The following is a 22,816-nucleotide window of genomic DNA, read 5'->3' as shown; positions in this document are numbered from 1 at the left end:
AAATCTTTTCTGTTTTGTTTTAAAGGGAAATAGTTAATGTTATCCATTTCAGTTTTAAATTTCTGTGCAAGAACCCAGCTGTTGTGTAACCATGGTTTTTACTATAAAAATGCCTTATCATTACTAAAAAGCATGAACATCTGAGCTAGATAAAGACAACAATCTGGCAAGGCCAGTAACAACTGCATCCCCTCACTGTACTAACGCACCCTCATACAAAACTCCAAACCATCTCACAGTACTAGAAGTGACATGCATATCACATAGCAAATATAAGATAAGGTATGACAGTGATGAAATGCGACTCAATCAGGTATGACCGGTACAGATAAAGCGGGTGAAATGTAAACAATTCCTCCATCCAGTTTTCAAAGCAACTATGTGAAACTGTGTGGAAAATAAGTTTCACTGAGATATCAAGATGAATACACTTGCCAAACTATTCTGATATTTTAAATGGATATATCAGATAAAAATAAAAGTCTGATCACAACTGAATCTCGTTGAAACTTAAATTGCTTGTTAAGAAAGGCATTGAAAAAAAGATACTTGAAAATACTTCCAACTGAAAATGAGGGACCAGCAAACAATATGCTAGAAAACTTTCAGCAAACTTTTAAAATTGATGTACACAACACTATCACTGTACCTTATTAGCTGAAACTAAGACCAAATATAGGTAGCAAACACTGTTAAGAAAAGGTTAACATTTCTTTTTTTTATCAATTGTAAATTTCACACAAGCAAGTCCTTCTTTTTCTCAGCAAGACAATGGATAGTCTGCACAGTTCTGCAATAAAAAAATGTGTTGTTAACTAACTACCATGCCAACCTGAAACCATTATTTTGTGTTTTACTCAACACAGCTAATAATTCTTATATTTAAGATCTCTCTAATACTATTTTCATGGAACAAAATTTAAAAAAAACACTAAAGTTATACTGCTTTCTGTCTTGGACTCTTGGAAAATTACATTTATTAATGTATGTTCATTCAGAGCACACAGGCTTCACTTTGGGCTCTAGAATCTTTAGTAGTATCTGTAAAGTTATATGTAGTGTTGCTTTGAATTATTCAGTGTAACGTGTTGCCTGATTGTTGTACATTGCCCTGTTCTAAATTATTGATTCCTCCTAATACAAAAGACAAGATAAGGTTAAAAAGCAAAAATACTAGCACAGTAGCTATACTTTATTTTACTATATGTTACATGACTTGTGTTAGTTAAAGATTGGTTTTTAAAATAAGTGTCTTATCACTGTTATAATGAGAGAAATATAAGAATTTTTAGTCAACACAAACTGACTTAGGACAAGCAGGCTGAAAGTAATAATCGGTAAGGTATGACTAAGAATAGGTTAAAGAGGGAATTATTTGGCCGAAAGAAGAAAGACCAGCTGTCACATTCACAGTGGAGAGCTAGCTTATCCTCTTTGCATATCAAAAATTTATAACAAACTCTTCAATGTTGAGACCTGATTTTGTCTAAACCACATTTTGGTTTTAATTTTGGTTTGAATATCCCTAGAGACTGTACAACAATTAAATAATACAATTTAGATAAACTATAACAATTTGTAAAGATAAAGACTAGAAAAATCTATGATCTTGATCCATCAAGGTGGCACATTAATCATATCTTAAGAGGCACATCTTGTAGTGTCAGCCAAGGGGATCAGCAAGGTAAGAACCTAAGTGAGACTAAAGAGTACAGTCTAATTACACAAGCTGCAAACACTTTGAGAAAGAGCCTCTCTACAGCTTGTAATGGGAGTGAAAACACTGTGCAATATGCTAAAAGACCATTAAAATAGAAAATCTACAATTGGCATGCTTATATTAAGAATGATATCCAATCTAAAAGATATAAGAGTGATTTATTTGTCATTTCACATATGAGCAAAAAAAAATCTGACTGAGGCAAAATGTTGATTCACAACAGCCACTGACAGTACTCATAACAGTTCAATAATAAAAAATAATATAATAACAGATCAAATTAGTATTAGTGGCATAAGGTCACTTGAAAACTAAACAAAATTATGCAAAAATATCTACACTTTTTTATGCTTGACTAGGGCCAATATTATGTTTTTGTGGTGACTGAAAATATAGTTTTTCGGTGTCATACAACATTTTAAAATAAATTGTGGAATTCAATCTAGTGATTTTTATTTTAAATACAAACAACAGACTAAAGTATACAATAACATACAATATATAATCAGCACAAATTGTGTTTATTATAATAACTCTTCAGTTGTTCAGCATAGAGTATACAGTATGTAAAACATGTCATGTCTATGTAAAACATGAAACACAACGTGCTTAGATCCAAACGGGATGAGTGGCATTTAAATACCAGTAAGATACTGTATTGCTTTGCCTCCCACTTTCACCAAATGTTTACACACAGGCTATTATTCAAATAATGTACGACAGATTGGTAATTAGTTTAACTGCATTGTGTTCTAACAGACCAAAGTGTTGCTTGTCATCAACTGCATTTGGCTGTACTTCCACACCAACACACAAGCTGTCCCAAAATATGACTGCATTAAAAGGCAGAGCTCAGAAATTTAAATTTTATATCTAAAACTAACTGCTAAGATATACTGTATGATATAAGATTATTAAATAAAATGTTTTATTTCCTAAACATATTCCACACCACAAAAAAAAATCCCACAGCAGGTTTCTAGAACAGATTGCTATTATTATTTTTAAAGTGCATCAAACAGCAGAAGAGGAGTTCTGAGATTACCCTTGTTCGTCCTCAGAAGAAGACTCAGAGTCCTCTTTCTCCCGAACCACGGCTGGCATTTTCCCATCAAAGTCAGGCTGACTACCCGGTGAAATCCTCCAGGTAATAACGAAAGCTGTTCTACTGAGAATAGTGGTGGTTAGATATGTCCGTACACATATTATACGTCTGTAGCACTAATTTCTCTAAGCAGAAAATACCGACACACGCATTAAATGTACAAATTAGTTCATACAAAAATAACACCTTCATAAATCTACCTGTGGCGGCGATGAAACCTTCTTACTGCACATACAAGACGTTGGCACGGAGTGGCAGTTATACCGTATGCTGGTACCAGTCAAAACAGAGTCACTTTTGACGTAAAACCAAGTAACAGTATTATTGTACCTAAGTGTAAATGTAAACCAATATAAACTTACCCGTACCTTCCGGTGCAGAAACGCTAACAGCTAACTAGCTGGCGGAAGCATTACAGCGCCGTTAATCTTCCTGGTTACTACAACAACTGAGTAGCAACAGTGCAGTGGGCATGCGCACTAGCTAACAACGGCTGTCCGTTGTTTAAACTAAACGTTAATCCCCCTTTACGGCAGGTGATAGTAAATGAAATCCTAAAAGACTTGTTTTGTAAGAAATGGGAATGTTGTCAAATTGTTTTTGGATTATTTTAACGTAAATATATATTTTTTTATATGATTCACATCATGAAATTAAATCCGAATCTCACGTAAAATTCCATATAAAATTGTTTCGACTTGCGCAATAATTACCAACCCATTCAATAACCTACCTTTTATTAAGCCCTCATTTCTGCATTGAAAAGTTTTTTATGGTGTGATGTAACATTCTGATCTTAAATGTTATTACCAGCCTCTATGACTGAGATACAAGTTGTGCAGAGATGTGAATATGTCATCTTTCAGTTTTCATTGCCACTGCTATTTGTAATAAAAAAATAATAATTAAAAAAAACTGGGAGATATGTTACAAAGCTACTTCCTGATTTTACAATATGTTCATTCCACCTTGATCTTTTATAATTATAGAATTTATTTTAAAAATTATGACATTTTGACAACTCTGTTGTGTCCAGATAGTTGGTTTTACTATGGTTTCAGTTTTTTTTTTCATCTTTCTGAATAAGCAAAACACTTCCTGAACCAGACTTTATTCAGATATAAGAACAATAACGCACTAAAGGTTCAAGGCAGTATACAGTCAGAAGGCTGTATGTGGGATGTGGAAAAGCAACTGATGGACAGATTGATGAAGCAAAGTCTGAGAGAACATATATTTTTCTTCCCTTTCTATATATCAGAACCTGAAAAATACTTAAATTTTATGCTTTAAGAAACCCTCTGAACTTGTAAATGTGTCATGCAATTTTAGTACGTCTGGCTTAGATTTTGTTGTGTGGTTTTCTAAAGTCAAAATTAATGAGACCATTTCGGCTGTAAATCATGCCTAAGCATAATTTCAGCCCATGTATCAAGCCAAACCCCAAAATTATGCAATTAATTGTTACAGTATAATAAAATCTGCACTAACATCCACTAACCCCTCCCCTGTCTAGAAACACTAACTTGTTGTCTACGCGATATACGAATGGGTGAATTGTCATTGGTCCGCATAAGAAAATGGGCGGTACCTTAAGTTTTAGGACGACCAATCATAATAATGGTTCGATAGAATGGAGCCATTTTTTGGAGCCTTGTTATTGGCTTACCCTGTGGGCAAAGATTGGGGAAAAGTCACCGTTTCAAATGTAGCTAAATACTCGGTTGGCTGAAATCCACCTGTGGTTTTGATATTTAGTCTTGCCAGATTGTGTTTTAAAAACATAATGACGCTGTAGTCTGGTTATCGCTGGTGGGTAGCTATGGTTTTCTTTGTTTTTTTTTCCTCATTGACGAAATTACAAAATATTAGTCTGTTTAGAGATATTAATGATTGTAATCTCCTGACAGACGACCTTGAATGTGTGTTTTAGGCCGCTCGGTTGCTCCCGCGGTCTGAGCTTTCCTGGGCTACTGTGAGCCGACAGACTCTGACGGGTGCGTCATTGACCGCAAATATGAGCCGCTTTCTGAACGTCCTCCGGAGCTGGCTGGTGATGGTGTCCGTCATAGCGATGGGAAACACCGTGCAGAGCTTCAGGGACCATAGCTTCCTCTCAGAGAAACTGTACACGGGAACGCCAGAGTTTGGTGAGTATTTATAATGTCAAGTGGAAAAATTAGAACACCCAGTGTGTTTTTTTTAACATATTTAGATGTTATATCTATTTGATTTCTGATTTGGGATAGATTTGGGCACATCATTTAGCAGCTTATGCGTTTGCAAAGGGTTTTGGAACTCAAAACGATTAGAAGTCTGACATAACACAATACAGAAAATAGTTCACAAAAGGACGACATTTAAGACAACTACCAACATGCCCAGGTCTGGTCTTCCATGCATGTTCACCCAGAGAACAGATAGCAAAATGCTAAAAGAAGTCTACAAAAACCCTAAGATATCACAAAACCAACAAGCTTTTGCTGGTGTTGATTCAAACGTCCACGGGGATGTAGGCAAGAAAAGGACTTCTGGAAAAATATGGACATTTCAGTATAAATTTGAATTATTTATCTTTGGAAACAAGAACAGAAAATGTGTTTGGCTTAAACCAAATACAAGAAACAAACCTCATACTGAAAAGCAAGGAGCTGGAAGTGTCACGGTTTCAGGATCTGGACCAGCAGACCATTATAAAATCTAACATCAAGTATCAGAGCAGAATATTTGAGAACATTTATAATGAGAGTAAAAAAGATTAAGCACAGATCTTGGTTTGAAATGGACTTTACATGCAAGAAACCCCTCAAACATCTCGGTTGAAAGTGGGAGTAGAAAAAAAAAATCCTCAAGATTGATGTCAGCAACTGTTGAACGATTACAAGAATCACGTCTAAAGTCATTTCCACCAAGTGGGTTGACACCACCTAGAAGGAGATAGAACTGGCAAATGTTGATTTATTTTGATTTATATTGGCAAAAGATTTATTTTTACGATCATGTAGCTAATCGAAAACGGGCTTAAAAAGATTCATATATATATACTAATTGCTTTATTATGCCTCCCTCTCTACTCCTCTACTTACTCTAGTAAATGGTCTCCAAGCTCGAACATTTGGTATTTGGACATTGCTGTCGTCAATCATCCGCTGTGCCTGTGCCATTGATATCCAGAACAAAACGTAAGCTATCCGGTTATGTTTTAAAACTCCTACATGCTCTTGGTTTACAATCTTATGATCATATTAATACATATTGGCTTCTACAGGCTATATCACATTACTTTATGGACATTTGTGTTGGCACTGGGTCACTTTCTGTCGGAAGCATTCATCTACAAAACTGCACCACTGACTATTGGAGTGATGGCACCACTCATTGTTGCAAGTGAGTATGGAGGGGTAATAGCCTCATATTTAGGATTTTATGTTTGAAACTTTTACTGGATATTTATTCATTTGAAAAGCATCACATCTTATCTTGCTTTTCCCAGGTTTTTCCATCATAGGAATGCTCATTGGATTCCAGTGTTTTCCAGAGACTCAGGAAGAATTGGGAGCACGGCAGAAGAAGCGAAACTAGTTTCCTCCTCTTATTGGCCGAAACCACCACCAGCACACAAACTTGGACCAGTAATTGTGTGCCAGCTTTTGTATCATGTATCATGGGTTTACCTATTTAACATTCAAAGGAGCAATATTATAAAAGGATTAAGCCACATAGTAATCTGGAATATAATTTTTTCACTTCATCTCTATTTTTTTTTTATCAGTTCAGACTTTACCAAAGAACTACATAATGTAAAAGTGTCTTACACACACACACACACACACCCCAGCAGTTTCTTGATTTTTACCACAGAAACAAACTTGAGGTTTTATGAACTCGCAATGAGAAAGCTATTCATCTGCAGAGCAATTCAGACATCTTGATTCTGAAGGTGTAATTGTTTTGTTTTGCATTATTTTTAGGAAATCATCCATGTTGTTCGATATTTGAATTAAACTTCACATCTTTGCCGGCATTTATGGTTTTATTTCATCTTCTGATGAATAAATAAATCAAACATGTACCCTATGTCCTTCATGATTCACAGATCAATCTATCTTCAAATAGGCACAAAATACCCAATTACCTAGAGTATATTGAGGTTAATTATCTGGGGATTCTACGGTGTTTGATCAAATTTGATTCCTAAAGAAACCGAGCTGGTTCTCCAGATATAAAATCTTTGAGCAATTGGTTGGAATTTTATCCCATTTTAGTGTGTTTTTTTAAATGTAACTTCCTGTACCGTTTTCTTGTTACCATATCTTTATTTTGATGGTGCTGTGTCATCTATCTCCTTCTCCCAACCTATCCTAACATGTTTAAAATCCCCCTTATGGTTCATTTGTCTGTTTAATTTTTGTTTTTTGCCCAAGTTTACTAACTGCTCATGCAACCTGTTTTACCTCTCTGTGACCTGTTTTTGATGGGAATTTCAATATTAGTACTTTAGTATTTTGTTGCATCTCCCATGTCATGCTTTTTCCAAGGTCATTTGAATCCATCTTATTTACTAGTGCTTCCTAAATCCCCAATATGTTCATTATGAAAAATGCTTTGCAAATTAAAATTCTGAAAAATATTTTAAATTACTGAAAGACTCAATGATTCAGAAATATAGCCATGAGGTGAGTGCAAATAAAGAAAAAACCCTCACTGTTACAGCAGCCCAGAAATATTTATTATCACCAATATAAATGTGCAACGTACAAAAGCCCTAAAAACTTGTAGCCAATGTTTGGCAGTGTTACAGTGCATAGTTCTACAATGACTTTCTCAGCTACAGAATGATCTGATTAAATGTGTAAATCATCTAATATTCCAACACAAAAAAATGGAATGTATGAATTTTCCACAAACATGGACAAAGGAAATAAAAGTCATTTCCACACTATTTGATATTCTATTTTCAGAAATTAGTACAAATTCATCAATCAATAAACCCATCAGTCCATTTATGTACCCACCATCCATTGATCAGTATCAATCCATTCCTCTCTACTCAATATTCATCCACCCATCTTTTCATTCATTCATTCCTCTTTCCATCATTCAACCGTCTATTCACCCAGCCAGGCTCCTTTATGCAGCCTGGTTTTTAAAGTTTCATAATGACAGTCCAACTGCTGTAGAAAATGATGTCATACATTCAAGTTGAAATTCGACATTAATTTCTAGAAAAAAAAAAAATTGTACCGGAAATCAGTGCCAACTCCGTTCACACAACCTTAAAATATTACATATAAGTACTCTGTTCTGGAAAAAATATGCAGTGAAGACATTTGTGTGCAAAATGGCATATTTTCTTTTTTCATCCATTTTGTTTTGTGCCAAAATTCTTCATCTTCTAGACATTTAAAAAAAAAACCCCGATTCAGACATATTCTTGTAAAATGAGGAGAAAACTGACCTCTGTGAGTGTACTTTGATGCACGGCATCAATCAGTATTTATACTTGGCAGAATACCAACCAGGTGATCCTTTAATGGCAAACGGGTGATATATGAACCTTATTCAATGTAAAGAAAGGACGTCCCAGTTATGGTCTGCATTTAAGATCACTCTGACAAAACACAGAAGTCAATAGGTACCTTCACCAGAGTAGATACTTAAGTTCAGCACAGGTATCAGGAAACACTGAATATTACTCTTTAAATTAATATTATAAAAAAGTCATGAAAATCTGTTACTAAAAAAACCCGTTGGAATGTTAACAGATTTGAGTCAGAAAATTAGAGGCTGTCTCAACTGCAAGTGTTGCATTTTCTGAAAGTGCATTTTAAACATGTATAAAGGTTGATTTAGAAATTGCATTTTAAATACTAACATGATTTTTTGTTGCATCTTAGTACAGTAAAAAAGGAGCAGCAGTTCTTAATACTAAAGAATCAAAGATGGACGTCCATCATGGCCACAGAGTCTCCATATACTCACTAGTCATAGCAGCATGTTGCATTGTAGTTATTTTGGCATGTTTACACATGCCGACATGTCCCTTAAGACTTTGTTTCTTCTCTTTGTGGTTTGCTGAGGAGACATCATTTCACCTTAGAACTTCCTCTCTTTCAGGATACCTTCTTGAATATCAGTGGCCATCTTCTAGAAGAGACATGGGTAGACAATAAGCACTACTGCAACTTGGAGGACATTAATTAGTTACCATAACTATGCAGATTATACACAACTAGAACCTACATCCAAAATCTGGGCATAGTGACTGATTCAGATCTGAACCTTCAGAGTCACATAAAGACATTTACAAAGCCAGCCTTCTACCAACTGAAGAATATTTTCAGGATTAAAAGACTACGGTCCCAGCAAGACCTAGAGAAACTTATTTATCAATAGCCACATTGAGTATTGCAATAGTGTCTTTATATGTAGCTGACCCAGAATGCTGCTGCTTGCGTTCTCACTAAAACCAGGAAGATAGTGCACATCACCCCAGTTCTAACATCCTTACTCTAGCTCCCTGTAGCTCAGACAATAAACTTTAAAAATAAATTTGTTAGTTTATAAATCACTGAACAGATCAAGACCAAAATACAAAACCTGTTGCTGTACCAACCTTCCAGACCACTCAGGTCTTCTGGTTCAAGTTTACCAGTAACCAAAACCAAACATGGAGAAGCAGCATTCAGTTCTTATGGTAGAACAAGCTTCCAAAAAAACTGCAATACTGCTGAAATACAGTTTCTTTAAATCAAGGTTAAAATATCTCCTTTTTAGCGTTGCCTTTGACTAGTAAGTGGAACACTGATCAGTATATTTGATATGCATTGATGACATTTGACAAAATGATACATTTGCTTGTTTTCAGAACTGGTGCTTTATCATGTAAAGCACTTTGAACTCCCTTGTTGATGAAATGTGATATACAAATAAACTTAGCACAAACTAATTCTGTTTGCATCAACAAGAATATAATCGGTTTAACGGCTACAGTTTGCCATAGTTTCATACCTTTGAGGTTTCAGGGAGTTTTTGTTCATGTGACCCTACCTTGTTGTCACATCCATATAGATTTTTGTGAAGTTGTGAGGTAATGTCATGACTCCTGTTGCCTGCTGTGGCCCCGTAGTCTCGCACTGATGTCTTGGTCTCTGTAGGCTGTAATCATAGCTCCAGTATCAAAGATCTGGGGGACCCTTGGGGTCACCTTTATCCTTCACACCATATTACCTCCACCAGTGGTTCCAGAAACTCCTGCACACCCACCTACAGCAGCCTGTCAACTAGACCACCAAGCTCTTTGTACAGACTATAATAAGGAAACTGCAGCATACTTGAGTTGAAACTTAATTTCTAGAATAATTTAGTTTTCAGGTATTTTTAGAAAGCCATTGACAAAAGAATCTGGTCTCAAGTTCAACAAGTATGCAGGAGTCCTGGTGTTTTAAGTCAAAGCTGCGTTTTTATTCAAATTTAAGCAAAACAAAAAACAAACATGGAATCTTGCTTATTTTAAAATGCAAGCTGCAGATGACAGCGAATTAATGTTAAACTTAACAGGGTTTTCTTTTTTTTTTTAAGAAAAATTTCAAACAGCTGGATGCCAGTACATTTTGTTTTGGGAAAGATTATTTTGTATTACTCTTTTTTTGTTGTCTTTAGAATAACATGACAGTATGGTACCCCTGTAAAGTTTATTTTAGTAATTGAACTCAAAGTAAAACCACCTATACAGATTCCCTATTCAAAATATATTTTGAGGGTTTATTCCCATTATGGCATATGGAAAATTTAACTGAAATGTTATGACTTACACAATCATTGGGATGACATCTGTTCAGTTCAATAAAATGAACTGAACAGCTCATTTTACTGGAAATAAAATGAGTGGTCACAAAAATATCACAAAATACTAGATATTTTGCGATTTAATTTCTAAATCACAACATATCTGAAAGCAGTCAGCTGCACCAATACTGAAAGCTTGGAAAGCAGTGCCATTTCTGAAGCAAAACATAACCATGTAACTGACAATAATCTCTTGTAAATTGTAAGTAGCAAGAAGGAGGCTTGTGTTTTTTGTTGAAGGCTTAGACATAGCAACACAAACGTTTCTCCCCTGCAGCAAAGAAACCCCAGAAATCAACCAGCAGGATGTTGCAATGAGAAAAACTGGAGCCAAGCAGCCAGAAGAAACTGCAGAGACCAAGACAGACTGGGACCTGACCTGGTGAAAGATCCCCATTTCAGACCTTAAGCACCTCAGACAGATACTTACACTCAGTTGCTGCACCTCAGCCTGTTTATTGGTCTTCTGCCGCCGGAGATCAGATTTGATGAATCCTGTGAGAAATAGAGGCATTATACTGGTAGACTAAATGTTTAAAGTTGATGCAATTAAAAAGAGAAAAAAAAGGTTATTTCTATATTCTAACAGGTAAACAAATGTGTCAAATAAATGTCTCTTATGTGCTGCAACTTTATATTAGTGTGCAAAAACCCTGAACAAATTGTATTAAGTGTGAAAAGAATTTTGTAACCTGACAACTGATTTTCAGTCAACGTTGAGCAAAACACGGATCCAACACCAAAAAGCTGGTGGTCTTCACAGAAAATAGTGAAAACAACTTTATCCAAGCTATTTCACAAATTAACTATGTATGAAAATATGAGGAACAAACGTATTGTGGAGGGAAAATTATTGTTAATTAACACCTGCTGGTCATGTTAAATTAAGTGCTTGTGAAAGAACCTGTACGAGTTACACACACAAGGTTGGGAGTTGTTTTCCTGCAGCTACATGGGAATCAGACCGTTTCTCACATGTTTTGGATCTTTATCCTTATTATAAAATCTATGTCTTGACTCAATGCTTCATTATTGATTGTCTTACAAGCTCTCTGTATTGTGCACACCATACAAAATAAACCTGATTGAGTGATTTTATCATTTTTCTCCCCCACAACAATATTTATGGCAAAAACTGTCCACGAGCAACTTTCACAAATTTGTTTTAAATTTATCCACCAGGGGGCAGCAAACATCCAAAGAAGATAACAGCTTTTGGACTTGCAGAAGTCTTCGTACCCTTCAACGTTTTTGTCATGTTACAGCTGCAGACTTTAATGTGTTTTGTTGGGTTTTTACACAACAAAGGACTGCATAACTGAAAAGTAGAAAGAATATGAGTTTTTAAAATGTTTCAAATAAGAAACATTATTTCTTATTGAACTCAGAATGTGAAGAATGACACAAAGCACTAGTGACATGTTTTTGGAATTTGATTTTCTTATTTGGTTGGAATCCATACGCTTTTTCATTTTCATCTGTCCCCACAGGAGAAAAAGATCCATCTTCTTTGCCAAGTTCGTGTTTATCTTTATTTTAAAATCTAAAAATAGAACTGAAATAGTAGTTCTTTAAAAATAATCAATTTCATATAGTAGATATTTATCTGAAATTATAAGTTGTACATCTTTTCAAAACATTGTGACATTTGCAGCTTTAAATGAGTTGTTTTTTGTTTGCTTAAGTAAATATGTTTCTTTATGTTGTAAAGGTTTCAGACCATCGACTATAGCAATAAAATCCCAATCAAGAAATTGTAGTTTGTGGCTGCAAAGTGACATGTTGATGTTCGTGTCTCACCTGTTATTACTGTTCCTATTAGCAAAAAAATACACAGAAATACATTTCCAGGTAATGTTCCCCATTTATCAATAATCTTTCCTTGTCCAATGGTGAAAACGATTCCAAAAATCTGCAACAAGAATTACATAAAAAAGTGTTTATGGCCCAAAAGTAAATATATGTCATGTGTTTAGAATGAAAGTGTGCAGTTAATCAGTGCCACTAATAACCAACCTGAGCTGAAAAGTTGAGCAGACCCGATGAGGTTCCCTCCGATTCTGGGAAAGTGAGCTCCACAGCAAACTCAAATCCAAGAGGGAGATATCCGGTCATGAAGAAGCTGCAGAAATCAAAACAGAAACTGGAGCTCAAATTTAAAAAGTCAATTTCACAGTCTGCTCTGCTCTTCATTATGAGATTATGTAAAACTGCTTCACTGATGGAATAGTAGGGCAAGTTTTTTTTAGAAATGAAAAGAAGAATAGCTATGGAATCCAATAAGCGTAATCTTACCAAAAATAGCAATAATTGGATTTGGAATGAGAAAAATTTTCCTCTTGACGTAGTTTCACAGGAATACATGGGTAATGTTTTCACTAAATAAGTTTCAAACCAAAAATGCATCAGACACATCTAGAGTTTATGTCAAAGTGAGATCTTTTGTTGAGTGGTGGTTCTCAGGTGGCCCAGTCAAAGCCCAGACCTGAATCTGATGGAGAATGTGTTGCTGGACTTGGAAATGGCTGTTCACAGCTCATCCCAATGCAGCCTGAGAGAGCTTACAGAGCTTATATTACATTGTAAAATTGCATCATCCAGATGTGTAGCCTGATTGAGGCCTATCCACACAAACTCTGGAGCCCAAGATCCATACACTAAATATTATTAACCTGAAGAGAGATAATTATGAAATTACTTATTTAATGTTACATATCTGCTATCTTATAGAAGTCAGTTTTAACTTTGACGGGGGGAATTTTTGTGTTTCTCAAATTAAATCCAATGTTATGTTCAAATATTTACTCAGTACGTACTTAGCCTTTTCACCAAATACTAAGTAATTTTTGGGATTTCTACTCAAGTACAATTATATTGATGTATGGCTGCTCCTGCCCACATACTAATTGCCTTAATTAGTACTACTCAAATGTCCTTGAACATGTCACAGTATATCCACGGCTCAGTTCGTCTACTTACCCTAGAACTCCAGCGGTGATGAACACCACCCAGAGGTGCCCCAGGTTCAGGGTGAAGGTGTAAACCAGCATCCCAACCAGAGAGAGGATATACACCACCAGGGTTGTTTGTCTGCAGGGACCAGAGGAAGAAGTTTTAAACGAATTGTAATAAGTATACCAAACATCCACACCAACTGTAAGAACTCATGTTCAGATAACGCTTATGAATCTGAAATACTTGAGTGGCTTTTATTTCAGTCCTATCCAGGCTATTGCTGTTATGCACCTTTGTGTTTTTGAACACTTTCTTCTTCCATTTCCATTAAACATCTTTGATTCAGCACACCGGACTACCAGCTTCTTTAGCAGTGACCTGGTGCAGGGTGTCAGTGATGATCGTTTATGTGTAATAATTATTTATCCTTGTATAACATCCCAAATTTTTGGATTTGGAATATTTTGTCATAATTTTCTGAGCTCATGTTGGGTTTTCACTGACAGTAAGCCCTCAAATTCAATGTAACAGAAATAAAGCTGGAAATAAGCAAGTGTATGCAATGACTAGCAGTTTCATATTTTGCATTGAATTATCTAAAATTATAGACTATATAGAGCATTAGAAGCAATGGAAAAAAACAATATAGGATGTTCATAAGGATGGATGATACTATGTTCAAATACCGTACTAAGATGTTTAAGAATGCTTTTTTTAAAAAACCTAAAATCTACATTTAAATTGGCTTAAACATTTGACAAGCAAAAAAGATAATTAAAAAAAAGGTTCAAAAGGTATAAAGTATATACTTAGATAAAATTAAAGACATCATTAACTTGGAATTTAGTTTTTAAATTTAGCTTGCAGTCCCAAAAATATGTACCTCTATTAATACTATTGATACTATTAAAATCATTATTCTTAAGTGTATCCCAAGCACGTTCTGCAAAAAAACATGCTTACTTTGAGAACAGAGCCTCTTGCACAGTCATGCGTAAATTATGCTGCAAAACATTTTGTTGATATAGCAAAGTCCAGTGAATGTCTGACACAGTAAGACAGTGTGAGGGTCCAGTGTAAACCTGAGCCAAACTGCTTTGACAGCTATGCATTTACTGTGGCATGTGAGGAATCTGAGGATTTTAACCTGCCACAGTAGATTGTGTGCCTCATTACAAGAAGCACTAACAGGTGAAGACAAGGGAGATACTTACTTTGAGGAAAGCATTCATAATTCTTCCCAAAAATAACAATACTTGTTTTTTTTGGTTTTAAATTCAGCTTCAAGTGCCCCAAAAATAACCTTGCTGTTAAAGGTTTTCAAGGTCGGATTTCAGCAAAAGCTGGACTCAAAAACATTCTTTTTACTGAACTCTGCAGACAAAGCCTGTTTTACTTAAACGTGTATAAAAACAGTCCTGCAGGATTCTTGTTGATGTCAATTCAACTTGAGCAACTAAATATTATTGGTTGCAAGTGTTTCTCAAACTAGACAAAAAAAAGATCTTTCAGTAATTCAAATAAAAATGTAAAAACTCTAGACTTAGAGTCAGATACTGTGTTTATTTCTGCTATCTAATGATTATGGCTAACAGTAAATGAACACCCAAAATTGAATGAATCAGAAATCAGAAGACTAGATTATGTGAAACTAATATATAATATAGTGACAGAATTTTCTTTCACAGAACTCAGCAATGCAGTTATTGCCAAACCTTTAATACCATATTTTTACCTTCCAAATTTGGTTACAACACTCTGAACAACCAGTTCCTGAACTTTTGTGCTTGAACCTCATTCTGGAGAAGAGCAATGATTTTTCTTAAGTTAGCTCCAGATTTTGATTTTGTAGCCATCAGATGTATTTGATTGTGTGAATATGTTTACTACTGGCAACTGAAATCCAGTTGTATAAGCCAGGCCATCACATCTTACCAATTGAACATGAAATTAAATAAAAGGCACTATGTAGGAGAAAACTCCGCCCAGTGGTTGATGTTCGTGCTAAATTAGTGTTTGGCTTCTCATTGATGTCTGGTAGCATGGCTCACTTTTACCTTTACAAATATCAGGTTTCACAAACAGATTTAGAGGAGGATCTTACTTGTAGGTCTTGGTCTTGTCAAGCCAAAGGCCACAGATGAGAGATCCTGCCATTCCAGCAATGACAATGGTTAAACCGATCCTCCCAGCGTTCAACTCTTCACCCTGAAGTGAAACACCATAAACACTACTGATTCATGGGACACGGCCATTATTTTACCCAGACTCCTAAAATCCAGAAATGTTATCTTTGTGATGGTCAGCTGTCCTGAAGCTTTAAAGTTTGGTGGTAAAACAAATTGCACAAAAGCTTAAAACCTGGAAAACGTCAACCAGTGCTAAGAAAGGACAAAGAAAGGTTCACAGAAGAGAAAATTTCCCTAGCAATAAAATAAAGGAACTTACAGGGTAGCGATCAATTATCATTCGGTTTAAAAGTGTGGAAATGGCGTAGAAACTGCCAACATTCAACCCTGCAAAAAAAAAGAGAGACCTTTATTATTCTGAGATGATCAGCTGTAAAAACAGAATTACACATTAGCCTCAACTTAAAGAAAATGGCTGCCATTTTACATAAAATCTCTCAAATAATCTGAAACTCCAAGTTTATACATAAAAATGAAGTCCATGAAGGTGTGAAATCTAAGTTACCATTAACTGTACTGAAAGTCAATTCAACATTGTAGTGAATGTAGCCTTTCACTTCAGTATAGCATCAACATCCTACTAACCTCTATTAGGAGGGTCATAAAAATAAACATTTCCAAAGTTTTCACACATTATACTACTGCATTAAACAACATATATTGAAAGGTTTTACACATCTTCCCTGGGGTTTTCCATAAATGTGAAGGCAGTGTTCACACATTTTGAGCAAGAAGGACTAACCATAGCTGATTACAAGTAACATGAAGGCTTTGTTGCACAGCAGCCTCCAGATGGAGGCCATGTAAGAGTAATCACTGGAGCGGGAAATCCTGGCTTGAGCCTGGGACCGGGTTGGTGGGATCTCTGGTCTCTCCTGAAACACTACAAAACAAATAATCAATCTCCTTAGCAATTGATCTTCAATTGCTGAGGAGATTTATGTAAACAGAGCTACAACACAGAACCCATTTAATGCCCTTTTGGGGGAGTTTACATACCGATGACCACAAGTACAAAGATGAAGGTGGCCACACCAGCACTGATGTAGAACATGAATCTGATGTGATACGCCAACTCGTCTACATCCTTTACATTAGGAACAAGCATGGGTGGGACCAGAAACCCAATGGCAATACCCAGCTGCAGAAAAAAAAAGAAAATGAAAATACCTTTTACAAGCAAATGTCAAATATCATTACAAAACCAGTAGAAAGTGCAGGTATAGATCTATTTAAAATTCAGATTTTTCCTCAGTTTCCTGGTTTCTTTGAGCATTAAAGCAATCAGAAAAGTTGTTTCTATTTGGCACATTTTCATATGTGGGGGAAAAAAAAGAAATTAAATAAAATTGATTTTGTGAAAAATTCCCTGAATGTTTGCAGGAATTAAAACGCACAATAAAACCTGGAAGCATAGGATTCAAGGACAGAGGGCAAAGCAAGTAAACATTAACAAAAATGTGTCTTTTTATTGTTACTAAAGGCCTAAATCACAAAACAACCAGAATGTTTGTCTAACACTGGTGAAAGAAGACGCTGAAATAAAAAAGCTCACTCTTGACAATAGATTCGAGTCTTTTTTACATAGTAAAAACGTCTAAAGTTGTTTGATCAGAAAGCATAAATCTGTAACATGCGAAACTTTTCCAAGACCCATTCTTGTCTTGCAGATAAGAGAAAAAGATAAGCTTTCAGGAAAAACACAAAAATGATTCTCTACAACCACAGTGAGGTATGCAGCTCGCTATGTGGACATGTCCTGAATTTCAATTTCTGCTAATTTTGCCCAAATTATGAGTGCATGTTGAGGAGCAGGCTGTAAGTGGAAACCAAACATCATTCTTAGTCTTTTGTGCTGACAAGAGAAGAAACACACAGCCTAAAAGAGTCACTTTAAATACTGCAAGTTTTTCAGCATACGCTCATAAAATTAGCAAACAAAAGCAGCTCTCCACCTTGTGCCTCAAACTGTATCCTGTAACATAAAGTTACCTCTTGATACAAATTCCAGGGAAATGTCAAAATCCTGTAAGCATAGACATGCATCACCTGATGGCAAACAGACACCATGAGCAGACGCCTTTGCCAAAGAAAGCCCTCAGTAGTTAAACTATGTTGTGCATCATTTAATCTACAGTTTATGCAGTGCCTCATGTTACCAAGCACACATTTTTTATGAAGCATTTCACTCAATCCCTTTGAAAACTCAGAAGCTGTGCAAGTTTCATCAAATAAGAAAGTGTAAAATAATGTTTACAAACATGAAGTAGCTGCTTTAGGTTGTTTAGTATTAAAACTGTGTTGTCTCATTTAAACTTGGACACTACTGTGAGCAAATTATTAAAGTACTGGGTTGAAATGGAGCAATGTTTTTGCAAACTGGCAATTTTCCCTTTTTTGGATTTTTAAATATGAGAAAATGTAAAAACTGTTATAAAACTACCAACTGATTGCATAAAAAAGGGAATTTTCTTCAGAAGCTGCATTGCACTGTCATTCAAATGTTAAATTAACAAGTTTCATCTGATTGATTTTCCAATCTGAATGTCATTTCATCCTCAACCCCTCAATTTTAGTGGTTAACCTGATACCACCACTAAAGAAGCTCAATATTTTTAAGTTACCATCTATGATTCTCACATAAACACTAATGTTTAAGTGATCTGAAATGTTTGCAAATGATTCTCAATTTGAAATATTCTACAATTACAACCAGCTTTGGAAGTGAAGTTTGATGCTCAATCATTTATGTGCTTCTGTTTTATGAGAGAAAAAATTCTATTGCATCTCTACACAATGCAGAGCTGAACAAAAAAATAGAAATGAGTGTGGTTCTAGTCAGACTACCCTGTTTACTCCAACTATGTTTAAAAATTGAAGCATACACACTCCTAATGCCATGTTTGTGTAATGTAAAATGCTAGTGTGGTTATTTCAAGACTAAAAAAAAGAAAGCAGAAAGTGTGCACCTCCGATTAGCCTCAGAATTTGATTAACCTGCAAAGATGTCTGAAATGTCCATGTTAAACATTCCTGATTTTTCTAGATTTAACTGATATTTCAAAGGATCAGCATATCAGTCAGCAGAAGGGTACAAAGGACAGTTAAGACAGAGCAACAGTAAATCAGTAAATGGAGAAAATATGGGACTATGAAAAGCTGAATGTTCCTCAAATGATTAAGACAAGAAAATAGATCAGGCAGCCAAAAACTTAACAAAGCTGCAGGAATTTATAGTTGCGTTCTTCACATGATAATAGAAGTCTGCTCTTTTAAAGAAAACATTCAGGCCTGGCTACATTGTAGGACATGTTGCTGTCTGAGAAATGTGCCACAACCACAGCAGAAAAAAAATACTGAAAATGACTGCATGAACAGCAGCAGCATCATAGTTGATGAAGTAAAATTTTTATCAGGGTTAATAAAATAAACTGGTTCAACTCAAAACGTTAAGTGTTTAAAGAAAAAAAACACAGAGTTGTCCAGCATTACAGTGAATGAAAAAAGCTGACATTTTAGATTTTTTTAAACCAAGGCTTACTTCAAACAGATTCCCATCTTCAACAACACAACAGAATAAAGGCACTGAAGATGACTGCATAATCACAGTGAACGAATGAAAAAAGTTGAAAATTTAGATTTTTTTTTAACTCAGAAATGTCTTTTTCTAGAATATTTCTGAGCTTAAATCTCAAAATGTATGATTTTTTTCAAGCAACTTTTCAACTTGTCCTTGTTCATTTTCTTAGAAAATTTCTGATCAATCTAAACATTTCTGAGGTGAAATGTACTCCCACCATCCTTATCTGCAGTAACCCCAACACCCAGTCAGAGGTTTACTTCAGTTTCCCCTTTTGCCCATGTTACCCCACGGTGCCCCATTAACTCACCTGATTCCCAAAAACTCCAATGGAGCAGGCGGTGGAAACCTCATTTGCCCCGAACCAGACTGAGGCCAGGTTGGAGGGGATCCCGAGGATAAAGACCTGAGCCAGGGCGCTGGCAGACTGTCCGAGCAGGGTCACCCAGAACAGGTCAGGTCGTGCGCTGGCCACCTTTATCCACGTCCCTGCGCAGTTGAGCGCGTTGGCCACCAGCGCAGTGCACCGCAGTCCATACTTCTCCAGCAGCCAGGTAACCGGGAATATGAAGGGGATGTACGCGAGCATGTAGATCATGGACAGCCAGTCTGCAGCGAAGCCGTCCACGTTGTAGAACTTCATGATGATGTTGCTGATGATTCCGTACTGGATCCACTGGTAAGCGTTGCTCAGGGAATAAGCGCTGAACAGGAGCACAATCACCCAGCGCCTCTTGTAGAGGTGCGTCGGGAGCGCCGAGCCGCACTCCCCGTTTGGGATGTCAGCCTGGATCCGAACATCTTTACCCAAATCCGGACTAGTCTCCTTGGTGTCCTGGTCGCCTTTCATGTCCTCCCGTATAGAATGATACTCAACGCAAAACACCAATGAAAAGAAGTTACTTTAAATCGAAATAAAACTGGTATCGCTTTCGAGACATCACGTGATTCTGGCCAACAAAATGTTCAAACAAAACCAGGAAGTTCTGTGGCTAAATCAGCAAAAGGGGAATTGATCAGAAGTCAGGTTGTTTTCCACGGGACCGACCTGCCGAACCAAGAGTTGAATCAATACTGAGGATTTCTCAGAAGATCCATTTCACTCCTCCCAGCTGCTGAGATAAGGAGGACAATGAAGCAGAGAGCCACGCAGTGTCATGCTTTGTTTTTGTGAAGTCTTTCATGCTGGTTTTAGCCCTGTACTGTTAATCTTGTTTATCTATTCTTAAAGTAAGTACATTTCCCCAAAGTTTTCCGTTCCTCTGACAGCTGTGGCCAGTCAGTCAATTACATTCACCTGGTTTCCATCTCATTTCGCTCATGTGCTTACTGGTTTCTTCAGTTCCGTTGTTACGATTTTCCACCACTAGTGGGTTTGTGTTTGAGCTTATTCAACCCTGAAGCTTTTCTTTTTTACATCATCCTGCCTGTACATATAGAAGACCAAACATGCCACAATCCAGTAACTTGGTTTCATTAAAAATTTGTTTGTGATCATTTAAATAAATCTATATATATTCACGTGGTTTTAAAATGTGTAAATGTGTTAAATACACAATTTAGTAATTAAATGTGAAATATTAATTTTCATAGACAGTAAAATCCCATATTAAGGATCACAATAAACCAAATTGTTTTCTGCAGTGGCGATTGTTTGTCAAACCAAACATCCAATAAAAGTTCCATCAGCCACTATGAGGCACTGGGGTCAAGATTCTTCACGCAGGCAAAAGAAGTTTAATGTCCAGACTTGTTGACTGTCTTGGTTGCTTTTATTTTCCTTTTCAGCAAACAATTACAACATTCAAACTTTCCTTTGTTCTCCTGTCTACTTCTCTTGCTCTGGTAAAAACCATAGGCCCCAAACCCAAATGCTTGCTGGTCCTTTACCAGGCCTCTACACTTATAGAAAGTGGACTGACACACATTACTTCCTGTCATACTTTGAAAAAATAAATAAGAAAAATTATAAAGCAAAAGATAAATAGAATCAACAATTATTAACCTGCAAATAAACTTCTGTAAATAATACGAAAAATATAAATTTAAGAATTAACTAACAAAATTCAAATGGATAAAGAAAGAATAAATAGCTCCAACATTTTCTAATATACTGTTTAATTATACATGAATACATATGGTAAAAAATTATTTTTAATGAAAGGCTTGTCTCATTTTATTTATTTATTTTTTTAAATTAAAAATAAAAATGATTTATTGCACATGTCTATAATTTTATTTGCATACATATTTATGTTAAATATTGATTTAAGGACCTTTTACAATTTACTAGTGATTATAGCACTTTTGTCTTTCCATACTTTGGTTGTACTTCTCCCTACACTTACTGACATGCAAACTCACTCTTTTGCAAACGCTGCTAATTAGCAGTCAACCACAATTGTGCTCACAAAAATCCCTCTACATACTGTTCCTTCAAAACCAGAAGTAACTTTTTGTTTTCTTTTGACTAAGTTAAACTGCTTGTTCAGTTTAATCCCCGCTGCTGTAAACAGTGAGCGCCTTGTTATTGGGCTTACTAATAGTCTACAAAAAGGTGACTGCTGACTATGAGCAATTTAATAATAATCCTTCACTTTAACTATATTACATACATCATATGGGTTAATACAGATTGGTAAGTATCACAAGACAAGAAATCTATGGATACCCAATAGTAATAATGACAATTTACATAACGATCGGACATACGTCCATAAAATAATTACCGAATCCTTGCCAATGTACACAGATAAAATCTTCTTAATTTGTGTTTAAAACAGCCAATTTTTTCTAATTAGTATGGACTTCTACAATACATATGTTACTAAAATTGAAACTCATTTCAGAGTTGTAAAGAAAACTTAAGTAGATTTTTTAAATTAAAAACACCTTAAAGTTCCAAGATTTGCAGGCTTGAAAAAATTTAATTGTGTGAAAATAAAGTTGCCCCCAAAGTTTATCTACAAAGTTTAACATTGTCCCCATGTTAAGCTTTAGCCACCAATAGTTATTGTTATGTCTGATGCTTAACATTCATCGTTATCGTGGCTGTTTAATGCCATCTGAGATGTTTAACTTTATCTCCGATGTTTAGCATTTAATATCCACGATATTTAACGTTGGCCCCGATTATTTATTTAATCAAGGATAATGCTTAATGTTATCCTTGATGTTTAACATTATTGCCAATGTTTATCAATGTCAAATTTAATCTCCAGAAAAGTCTCCTTTGCATTAAACATTGGAGATGAAGTAAAACATTCTAAATACGGTAAACATAGTAATGACAATTTAACCTCATATAACCTTAAACATCAAGGACAATGTTAAGCACTGGAGATAAAAAAAATAAATAAAATTTAAAAAAAGTCAGGGACAACCTTAAACATCCTGGACAACTTTAACATAACTATAAC

At 35.6% G+C, this 22,816-nt stretch overlaps 3 protein-coding genes across 12 annotated transcripts in view; 1 reads left to right on the top strand and 2 right to left on the bottom strand.

Annotated features, from left to right (window-relative positions):
• Window positions 1-3,261, bottom strand: part of ttll5 (tubulin tyrosine ligase like 5) — a 64,990-nt gene extending 61,729 nt beyond the window's left edge. For 2 of the 5 annotated variants that reach the window (XM_023352425.1, XM_023352426.1), the window contains exon 1: window positions 2,766-3,261. In XM_023352425.1, coding sequence (XP_023208193.1) covers window positions 2,766-2,824 — 59 coding nt within the window. In that variant the 5' untranslated portion in view covers window positions 2,825-3,261. The remainder of the gene's footprint in view (window positions 1-2,765) is intronic. The other 3 variants (XM_023352424.1, XM_023352423.1, XM_023352422.1) reach the window with 3 other exon arrangements.
• A 1,226-nt stretch (window positions 3,262-4,487) lies between these two features.
• erg28 (ergosterol biosynthesis 28 homolog) lies at window positions 4,488-7,455 on the top strand. 2 transcript variants are annotated; one of them, XM_005797691.3, is made up of 5 exons: window positions 4,488-4,637; window positions 4,759-4,975; window positions 5,917-6,007; window positions 6,094-6,212; window positions 6,319-7,455. In XM_005797691.3, exons 2-5 carry the CDS (start codon window positions 4,843-4,845, stop codon window positions 6,405-6,407), a joined length of 432 nt encoding a protein of 143 aa, XP_005797748.1. In that variant the 5' UTR covers window positions 4,488-4,637; window positions 4,759-4,842; the 3' UTR covers window positions 6,408-7,455. The 2 variants fall into 2 exon arrangements, with proteins under 2 accessions (XP_005797748.1, XP_023209096.1); XM_023353328.1 differs by having other exon boundaries at window positions 4,736-4,975.
• On the bottom strand, window positions 6,583-20,840 carry LOC102220772 (feline leukemia virus subgroup C receptor-related protein 2). Of its 5 annotated transcripts, none has more exons than XM_014476224.2 (11): window positions 19,708-20,840; window positions 16,817-16,958; window positions 16,560-16,700; window positions 16,077-16,144; window positions 15,733-15,836; window positions 13,653-13,763; window positions 12,690-12,795; window positions 12,474-12,585; window positions 11,104-11,168; window positions 9,876-9,983; window positions 6,583-8,972 (listed from the first exon to the last, which is right to left on the bottom strand). In XM_014476224.2, exons 1-11 carry the CDS (start codon window positions 20,245-20,247, stop codon window positions 8,922-8,924), a joined length of 1,548 nt encoding a protein of 515 aa, XP_014331710.1. In that variant the 5' UTR covers window positions 20,248-20,840; the 3' UTR covers window positions 6,583-8,921. The 5 variants fall into 5 exon arrangements, with proteins under 5 accessions (XP_014331710.1, XP_023209093.1, XP_023209094.1 ...); XM_023353325.1 differs by having other exon boundaries at window positions 6,583-8,969; XM_023353326.1 differs by lacking the exon at window positions 9,876-9,983.
• Window positions 20,841-22,816: the final 1,976 nt, after the last annotated feature.

The sequence above is a fragment of the Xiphophorus maculatus genome, chromosome 19 (genome assembly GCF_002775205.1).
Source record: "Xiphophorus maculatus strain JP 163 A chromosome 19, X_maculatus-5.0-male, whole genome shotgun sequence".
In the NCBI taxonomy this organism is placed as follows: domain Eukaryota; kingdom Metazoa; phylum Chordata; class Actinopteri; order Cyprinodontiformes; family Poeciliidae; genus Xiphophorus; species Xiphophorus maculatus.
The sequence above is the reverse complement of the archived record's forward strand: the minus strand, read 5'-3'. Positions and strand labels throughout refer to the sequence as shown.

Coding starts and splice junctions, on each gene's coding strand:
- erg28 (XM_005797691.3), top strand. CDS start 4,843: ATGAGCCGCTTTCTGAACGTCCTCCGGAGCTGGCTGGTGATGGTGTCC. Junction 4,976..5,916: donor CACGGGAACGCCAGAGTTTG/GTGAGTATTTAT, acceptor TACTTACTCTAG/TAAATGGTCTCCAAGCTCGA. Junction 6,008..6,093: donor ATTGATATCCAGAACAAAAC/GTAAGCTATCCG, acceptor TGGCTTCTACAG/GCTATATCACATTACTTTAT.
- LOC102220772 (XM_023353324.1), bottom strand. CDS start 20,247: ATGAAAGGCGACCAGGACACCAAGGAGACTAGTCCGGATTTGGGTAAA. Junction 16,701..16,816: donor CTTTGTACTTGTGGTCATCG/GTATGTAAACTC, acceptor TTTGTTTTGTAG/TGTTTCAGGAGAGACCAGAG. Junction 15,837..16,076: donor TGATAATTGATCGCTACCCT/GTAAGTTCCTTT, acceptor GTTTCACTTCAG/GGTGAAGAGTTGAACGCTGG.